Source organism: Cheilinus undulatus, linkage group 4 (assembly GCF_018320785.1).
Source record: "Cheilinus undulatus linkage group 4, ASM1832078v1, whole genome shotgun sequence".
NCBI classification, from domain to species: Eukaryota; Metazoa; Chordata; class Actinopteri; order Labriformes; family Labridae; genus Cheilinus; species Cheilinus undulatus.
This window is the reverse complement of record NC_054868.1, coordinates 45723386-45732597: the sequence shown is the minus strand read 5'-3', so window position 1 is coordinate 45732597 and position 9212 is coordinate 45723386. Positions and strand designations below refer to the sequence as shown.

General features: G+C 39.7%; 1 protein-coding gene across 1 annotated transcript; it reads left to right on the top strand.

Moving 5' to 3' along the window:
* The first annotated feature begins 1837 nt into the window (after positions 1-1837).
* actb1 (actin, beta 1) lies at positions 1838-5730 on the top strand. The gene is made up of 7 exons (XM_041784071.1): positions 1838-1938; positions 2988-3113; positions 3217-3456; positions 3996-4242; positions 4338-4529; positions 4633-4814; positions 5051-5730. The coding sequence occupies exons 2-7, from the start codon at positions 2991-2993 to the stop codon at positions 5192-5194; spliced, it is 1128 nt and encodes a 375-aa protein (XP_041640005.1). The 5' UTR covers positions 1838-1938; positions 2988-2990; the 3' UTR covers positions 5195-5730.
* Positions 5731-9212: the final 3482 nt, after the last annotated feature.

Genomic DNA, 9212 nt, shown 5'->3' with positions numbered 1-9212 from the left:
ACTGTGTGAGTGACCAATGCAGGGAGGGAGAGTGTGTGTGTTGTAAAGCATGTGTGAGTCATACAGGAGCTTTTGAAACAGAATGAGTCTGCAGAGGAAATGTTGAGAAATCTCTTCTAGGGCAGGGAGGAGTTAAGTTAATGAGCACCAAGTTTTAAAAAGAAAAAGAAAAGATGTTATCTGCATTTTTGTAAACTCTAAATAATGGGTTTTGTAAAGGATGCGGAAATCATGCAAACCTAAAGCAGCATGTATACTAAACAGCCTTAAAAAGGGAGATTCATTCATTTCCTCAGAGTGTTCACATGATCTGAGCAGTGCATTCTTCCCCCCATGTGACTTGCTCCAATATCTCCTTATATGGACGTCATCCAAAGGAACTCTTAAAGGGATGGCCGTCCTGCCTTGGGTCTATACTTGGTGTGTGTGTATGTGCGTGTAGAGCAGGATAATGCCAGTCTAGAAAGCTAATTCCCTGATTGGCTAATTTACCCCCCTCTAAGTTGACCTGAGCTGCTCCATAACCCCCTGACATATGGACGTTTGCGTGCATTTGTAGGTCTGTGTGTGATCACTTCCTGCACTGAAGCACTATGAACCCTACTTCCTGTCTCATTTTCCTGAGCCTGCTCCTAAATATCCTTATTAGGAACACATAGGGCCAATAAGAATTCCTAGTGTAAGTTTATGAGTCTTTGTCCAGTGCCCTTATTGAGTTAAAAAGCACCCTGACCCACCCACATAGTCCCTGGTCAACTCAGAGGATGCACAAGGAGTTGCCTTGTGTGACATATTTGGGTGTGTGCATGTGCAGGTGATAAAATGCTTACCTATAATTATTAAAACCAGCCTTGCTGTAGCAGCAGATTCCAATTGTAGGTGTGTTTCCAGGTATTACTCACATGTTTTATTACATTTCACTGAGGCAAACAAGGTTAATCTGCTCCCCCTACTCATTTGGAGCATATCCTGGGTAGTGGTGAGAGATAAGAGATTTACAGCCTCTAAAGTGTTTGCTGTGAGCATACCTCAGCTTGACTACATGTATCAATGTCACCCCTCTTTGTATGTGTATGTGGGGGGTGTGAGACACTGGTATGCCAGGGCAGACGTGTCAATCGGGGTGTTAACAGTGCTGTCAGTGACCCTGAGATTGTAACCACCCCCGTGTCCTGGCACCGCTAACCACCACAAGCATCTGTCATGAGTGAGGGAATGCTGCTTTGCAAATGCATTAGCACAGACTTCACTGTTGATCAGTTATGCTGCATTCCCTGCATGTTCTCCTCTAATATTACTGAAACATGTTTCTGTTTGTCTGCATTTATATTCCTTACATGCATAAAGAAGCACTAGAATGGCTGTATTTATCAAATGCTTAACCACAAAGTGTAGGCCTCATCACAATGTGGATTATTTGAGGGATTAAATGTATTGTCCTACACTGTGTTACTTAAAAACGTGTTAATTAGTTCAACGTTTCAAGAGAATACATGAAACTAAATACCCTAAGTTGTTTTATACTCTGCTGTGAGTTTTGCAGCAAGTAATGTGAATCATTGCCACACGAGTGTTTCATTCCAGCTTGGTGACATAATTGTGACAAAGGTTGATATAGAAATGCATTTTATCGACAACAAGCAATCCCAGATTGATTATATTGATAGTATATAGGTTAGATTTCTTGTCGCCTGTTCCCTCTGCCCTGTCAGAGCAGAGAACCGTTATCTGCATCCGCCACACCCAGTGGATGCAGCAGAACCAATCAGAGGGCGCCGTGCGGAAAGTTCTCCTTTTATGGAGAGGGGCTGCAGCACGAGCTCTGATAAAGTCCTGCAATTTATTGGCCTCCATTGCAGTCACATCCAGACACTAAACCCTACCGGAGTGTAGCGTTCAGACACAGTCCTCCTAAGCCGAAAACCCTCCCTCACACAGGTAAGGCAAAATTAAAGTTTCTTGCACATTCTAAATGCTTTTCTTGGACTTAGGTTTTTGATATATGATAACTGGTAATTATGCATTTAACCCACCTGTAAGGTTATAATTTTAGCTTTTTTGTATGACTTGTCTCAAGTTGCTGTAATAGTTAGAACTTGAATTTCCTCTGTAGCGAGCTCTGTCATTCATTAATATTACATCTTTTACTTGAAACTACCATTTTATGCCACTCTGAAGCTAATTATTACGTTAAAATGTAAGTGGATGTCAATGTCGGTTTTTTTGAAGTGTGAAATAACCTGGCTTGCTCTCCGTTGTCATCGCTTTCATCAAATCAGGCTGTGTTAAATAGCTTGACCTTCTCGCTTACATGTAAGCATCTGCTTTGATACGGTGTCCGGGTCTGGTGTCTCAGATTTCACACATGAACAAACAGATGGCTAATGCCTTATTAAACTGATATGTTAAGATTTAGAAGCTTGTCGGTATGAATTATAAAAGGTCGCTGTAACAGTGCCGCTCATAAAGTAATATAAATGTGAAATTAACGTCACGTCGTCAGTTTTTTTCCCTCCTCATAACCTTGTAAGTTGTCACGACATAAGGGTACACCTGATGAATGAGCCCGAAAGGGGGATGAAGTTCATTCATCGCCTGATAAAACTGCTGTTTTAAAGCATACGACAGCGATGTGGCGATTGTTAATTCTGCTGCTCTAAATGAAGGGAGTGGCCGGTTGTCGGTGTCATTTGAGGTTTAACGACACGCGGGGCGGCTTCACGGGCCGGGCTGCCTGCCGCCGTCTCTAAGCTGCTCTCACTTTTGCCTTATATGGCCATGGCCAGACCGAGGCAGAAACTGCCTTTGTTTCCAAGCTCTGGATTTGGATTGGAACCTGCGCCATTGCGACATCCAGCGTCCACTCAGAATAATGGCATGCCTTTCACCTAGTTGATGTTTGCCAGATGTAACACATTAACTGTCACAGAGCATCTGTTTTAAACTGTCTTCGCTTTCTTTATCCCTCCTCCCTCTCTCTTCTTCAGAAAATGGAAGACGAAATCGCCGCCCTCGTTGTTGACAACGGATCCGGTATGTGCAAAGCTGGCTTTGCAGGAGATGATGCTCCACGTGCTGTGTTCCCCTCCATTGTTGGTCGTCCCAGGCATCAGGTAAACTTTTCCAGCAATATCTTATAAACTTAAATTAACTATGCTTATTTGAAATACTCTTAAGTTCTGTTTTGATTTTAACTTTTCCCCATTTGCTCCCCAGGGTGTCATGGTTGGTATGGGCCAGAAAGACAGCTATGTTGGTGATGAGGCACAGAGCAAAAGAGGTATCCTGACCCTGAAGTACCCCATTGAGCACGGTATTGTCACCAACTGGGACGACATGGAGAAGATCTGGCATCACACCTTCTACAACGAGCTGAGAGTTGCCCCTGAGGAGCACCCTGTCCTGCTTACTGAGGCCCCCCTGAACCCCAAGGCCAACAGGGAAAAGATGACCCAGGTAACAACACCCTCTGATATATCCTCTCAAACCTAAATCTCACTCTGCTCACCTGCAGGGCCCTGACACAGGAACCACCCTGGCATTTCTTCTTCTGCTCAATCTTTCCATTTCCTCCTGCTTCATAAATCTCCAGGTTTCCTCTGTCCTGTGCTGATCTTTTCATCTCCTCCGAGACCTCAGGTTTCTATCTCTTTGCACTGTGATGCATCAGGAATGACTTGTTGCAGCATGGTCACTACTGTTTTCTAAGTTAGGCTTGTATTTAGACTCTCTAAAATAGACCAGAGGCATCTAACTACACTGGTGACTGCATGATGCAACAGATGGTGATTACATAGGCTCTCTATACTCATCTTGAACATTCAACATGACCAAGTAAAAGTACAGATGACTGATTTTTATATGGTGTTCATACTCAAAACAAAACTGCTTGTTTGCTGTGCTTTTCTTGATATGACTGCACTAACCAAACTAGTTGGCCCATGGCAACTTTGACTCACTGGTTTCAATGACGCATATCTCTCTGCTCTCCACAGATCATGTTCGAGACCTTCAACACCCCTGCCATGTACGTGGCCATCCAGGCTGTGCTGTCCCTGTACGCCTCTGGTCGTACCACTGGTATCGTCATGGACTCTGGTGATGGTGTGACCCACACAGTGCCCATCTATGAAGGCTACGCCCTGCCCCACGCCATCCTCAGGTTGGACTTGGCTGGTAGGGACCTCACAGACTACCTCATGAAGATCCTGACTGAGAGGGGTTACAGCTTCACCACCACAGGTTAGTGATGAAAGGCTATCTCAGAAACATGTTTGTATTTAAAGTTAGGGAAAATCTTGGAAAAAGTAACTTAAATGTTTTCTTTTATCTTACAGCTGAGCGTGAGATCGTGCGTGACATCAAGGAGAAGCTGTGCTACGTCGCACTTGACTTTGAGCAGGAAATGGGCACTGCTGCTTCCTCTTCATCCCTGGAAAAGAGCTACGAGCTGCCTGACGGACAGGTCATCACCATCGGAAACGAGAGGTTCCGTTGCCCTGAGGCCCTCTTCCAGCCCTCTTTCCTTGGTAAGTTGAGTCAAGAAAAACTGATTTCAAAAGTGGACATCAAGGAGTGACATCAGCGAAGATGTACATCACAAACAATGACTCTTCCTCCCTCTTTCTGCAGGTATGGAGTCTTGCGGTATTCATGAAACCACCTTCAACAGCATCATGAAGTGTGATGTTGACATCCGTAAGGACCTGTACGCCAACACCGTGCTGTCTGGAGGTACCACCATGTACCCTGGCATTGCTGACCGTATGCAGAAGGAAATCACAGCCCTGGCACCCACCACCATGAAGATCAAGGTAAAAATCATCCTCATTATTCAGACTAGCGCTCTCCTTGAGGCAATGATGAAAGGTTCCAGAAAGATCTTTACCTCTAGTGCTACCTAGTGGACAAACATGTTTAAAGCAGTATTCAGTTTCATCCTTGACTTTTCCTCTACTTGTAACATTAGACTTGAAATACTTGCAGGGTGTGTGGTTTCCAGCAGACCTCAGCATTTTAAGTTTTTTCTTTTTAATCTGTCCTTCATTAGATCATCGCTCCCCCAGAGAGGAAGTACTCTGTATGGATTGGAGGCTCCATCCTGGCTTCCCTCTCCACCTTCCAGCAGATGTGGATCAGCAAGCAGGAGTACGATGAGTCTGGCCCCAGCATCGTCCACAGGAAGTGCTTCTAAACAGACTGTCAGTCCCCTCCCCCAAAACACACACTGCTACAAACCCAAACGACCGGCTCTGCATACATGCCTACACCAACACACTGGTGTATGCTGAGCCCACAACACCTCTTCCCATTTTCCCTCATCACTATGGCTATGGCACCATGCCCCCTGATGGGGAGAAACTCTGCAGGAGGTACAGAGCGTCCCAGGCGGTGTGAATGTGTGAGGAACATGATGTCCATTGTCGTGTTTGTGTAGGTCATTCCAGATGTGTTTGTTCACCACCTTATTTGCCTCTATGAAGGTTTATTCTCTGGTGGGCCCACTGCCCAACAGACCTGTAGTATTGCTTAATATGTAAATTATGTAATCTGAAACTTGTTTTGTTTTTGTACTTTCAGCCTTAAACAATACTTGGTCCAGTTTGTTTTTGTCATTATGCAAAAGACAAAGCTTCTACCTTGTATGGGGGTACATGAAGGATTGTGCATGAGGCGTCAAGCCTCTGGTGTACACAACAACCCAATAAAGCGCACATGTCTGAGATTCCAGTCTGTCTACCTTGTCTTTATTCAGTAATATAATAATCTACTGAATATAATACTAACTTTAATATAACAATAATTAAGGAAAAGGGGCTCATATTGATCAAAAGCAAATTACTAAGTGGGCTGACAACAGGATATAACCTACACAGAGGAAAGCGGAAGGGAAAAGGAAAACATGGGGATACACAAATATAAAGAAAATAACCTTGGGCTGTTTAAGTTTCTTTTTCCCATAGTACATATCAAGAGCTATTTTTTCACTGCTATTAAAAGCATTTTGTCACTAATGACAGTGCTTTCACTATAACTGAAAAGACCTCATCAGTGGAAATTGATTAGCAGTGCCAGGACACTTGCTGCACAATATTCCATGAAATAAATTGGCTCATTAAAGGCTGCAAGAAATAAAGGACTGTTAAATATTTAACGATTATAGTAACAGACACCTAGAGTACATGTTTCTTTCCTAGCCATTTTCTAACTGCTACACTGACTTTTTAATTTGAAGTTTTGATTTTTGGAATAGAATATTTTTCTCAGGTTATGAAGTTTGGATATAAAATATAGTTTAAATTATCTTAATTTGATGAACAACATTAACAACAGTTAACTCTATTATAAAATCAAACTGAAAGTAGATGTTCTCATACTTCTTAAGATGTTATTTTATTTAATTTAAATCTTAGATTAAATATTTATTTGTGGATATATTATATGGACAAAAGTATTCAACTGCCTAACCACTAATGGGGAAAATTTGTCCTCAGAAATGATCCATTTCAAGTCACATCAATGACTTTATTTTTACACACTTATACAGTAGGATTTAAATGTCAAATGTAACCGTCACCCTTTATTTTTATCTGTATATTTACATCAGATGTGCACAAGAGAGAACATTTTTGTAGGTAAAGATCTCAACTAGCAGTTGTGCGAAGGAACAGATATTTAATACAATATTTTTTCCAAGATATGACCTTAGGCAATCATATCTTGAGTGTTGTCAACTCTGTTGGACACACTAAAATTGATTTAATATTAATTAAAGATAAATGTCAAGCTTTCAGTTATCTTAAACCAGTATTTAGTATTGACGTTTAGTAATAAAATGCATTATGGCTTTTCTTTTTTTGCTCAACTCATTTCAGAATTTTATGATTTTATAACTTTAGCTTAAATATTAACAATATTAAACTAAATCGTATAAATAATTTGTTATTATTTCATATAGATTAGTTGGTATTTAAAAAAATAAATAAACAGAATAAATCAACTGAAAATAAGGGATTTTTTTTTAGTTGCCTGATGGAGTCAGGCCTGCTCAGAGAATTGACTGGGCCCCTGAAAAATCCAGAGAATGGGCCTTGAACAGTAGTGATTTAATGATTATATTAATGCATGTGTGTTGGCTCAGTAGCATTGGGGCTAGCATCCTGATTAACAGTTCTCTTATTTTGGAGCTGAAGTGTGTGTCGAGCTATAGTTGGGCTCTAATTATTTAACCCCTTTAATCACTTTTTCAAATCCATTTGTCACTGTTTTTTTGTTACCTCTAACTATTCTTTTGCTAGTTTTATCATTGTTTTCAACATTTAACCCACGTTGGCCCCTTTTGTTGCCAAATTTGCCCATTTTCTTCACTTTTCTTCCACTTTCAACCAATTTTCTTTTTTACCCTATTTTGCCAAATTTAAAAGTTAAAAACCTTTTTGCCATTTTCTATCAACATTTGCAAATTGTTGCCCATTTTTGTCACAATATGTTATATATTTTTTACCCCATTTTCCCCTTTTTAACCCATTTTGGCTGTATTTTGCAACATTTTCTGTTACCACAATGTTACAATATTACAATGTCATTTAGCAGATGCTTTTATCCAAAGCGATTTACATTCGAGAGCTAGAACAACACAAGCAAAGATCTAGACGAGAAGAAACAATATCAGTAAACCACGTCTAACCTTTTTTTTTTTTTTGCCATTTTTCTTTGCAACTTTTTGCCCATATTTGCCATTATTTAACCAGTTTTGCCCAATTTTTGCCACTTACTTTGCACCTTTTTCCAGTTTTTCCATTGTTTATCCATTTTTGCATTATTAGCCACATTCCTTTTTAACCACCTTATGCCACTTGTTGACCTTTCCCCCGCTTTTCCCCACTTCTGCCACTGGCAAAGTTTGGCCCAATTTTGCCACTTTTCACCTATTTTTTGTCTCTTCAGTGAATCATTTCCTTCTATTAAATATTTCTCAGTTTCTTCTTAGTTTTCTTGCATCCTGTTGTTTGTGCAAAGTATGGCCTAGCTGTGAAGTCCCAATCATTTAGTTCAAAGTGCCCATTCACACTGTTAGCATTACCAATAGAAAGGTCATTCTGTTTGAAGGGATTTACATTATTAAGAAAGCTATCTTGTCCCACAGCATAAATAGGCTAAACAAAACTATTTTTGTTGCTTTGATAAGAGTTGTTATTATTCGGGTTAAAAATATAATATTTGTTATCACAACTTAACAATGGACCATAATTTTGTTTACGTCCATGGACCCCCAGTTTGACTGGACCCCAGAAAGTTCTCCTATTTATCCCCCTTATGGGCTTTATTGGACAGAGGTGATCATAGGGATAAAAAGTAATGGCTAGTAAACTAGCTTTCTAATCCCAACAATTACCTTAATTTCCCGTAGATAGGGAAAAAATATAAAAATTAAAGGTGAAACCGTCTCTCTGCATGCAACATTTGTTTTATTTTGTACTTATTGGACCCTCTTACCACCCCCAGATTTTGATTGTGGCTCTTTCAAAGGTTTTTTTTTTTTAACAATTTGGCTCTTCTGTCGAGAAAGGTTGAGTAATACTCATAGGTTTAAATTTTTTTAACTATTTTTTTTTAATGTTACACACAATACATTCATCATTAAACATCTCAGAAACAATCAAACAATAAAGTGCATTTAACAGTACATTGTAAGTAACATGAGTAAAAAGAAAATTGAAGAGGCAGTAAATAAATGAAATAAAAACGAGACAGGCCAGTCAAGGTTGAAGAAGTTAAAGGCAGTCCGAATCCTAGTCTTTAAATAAGTCTTTAATCAAGTTTAATGTGTGGATAGACTTCTTATTATTGATCATTTTTAATGGATTCAATGTAACTTTTACACTCAGTATTAAATGCTAAGAAGTGTGGAGAAGTTTTCTGAGATTTAGCTTTATGGATGTGGAATTTACCAAGTAATATCAGCAGATTAATTTTCTGTTGTAGTTTTTTTTTTTTTTTTTGTCATACGTTAAAAATATATCTTTTGGTGCTAAATTTACTGTAAAATTCATATTATTTATCAAAAATGTTCCAAATCCTTCCAGAACAATTTAATTACTGGACATTCATAGACCCATAGGTTTAAATAAAGCTATAAAGAAAAAAAAGGAAACGAATCACAGACAGGAAATTTGTACGTCACTAGTAGTCTTCCGCCAGTGTGCAGCAGC

Bases quoted from the DNA above. Each gene is read 5' to 3' on its own strand.
- actb1 (XM_041784071.1), top strand. From the start codon at position 2,991: ATGGAAGACGAAATCGCCGCCCTCGTTGTTGACAACGGATCCGGTATG. The intron at 3,114-3,216 runs GTAAACTTTTCC...TTTGCTCCCCAG, and splicing joins TTGGTCGTCCCAGGCATCAG to GGTGTCATGGTTGGTATGGG. The intron at 4,243-4,337 runs GTTAGTGATGAA...TTTATCTTACAG, and splicing joins TTACAGCTTCACCACCACAG to CTGAGCGTGAGATCGTGCGT.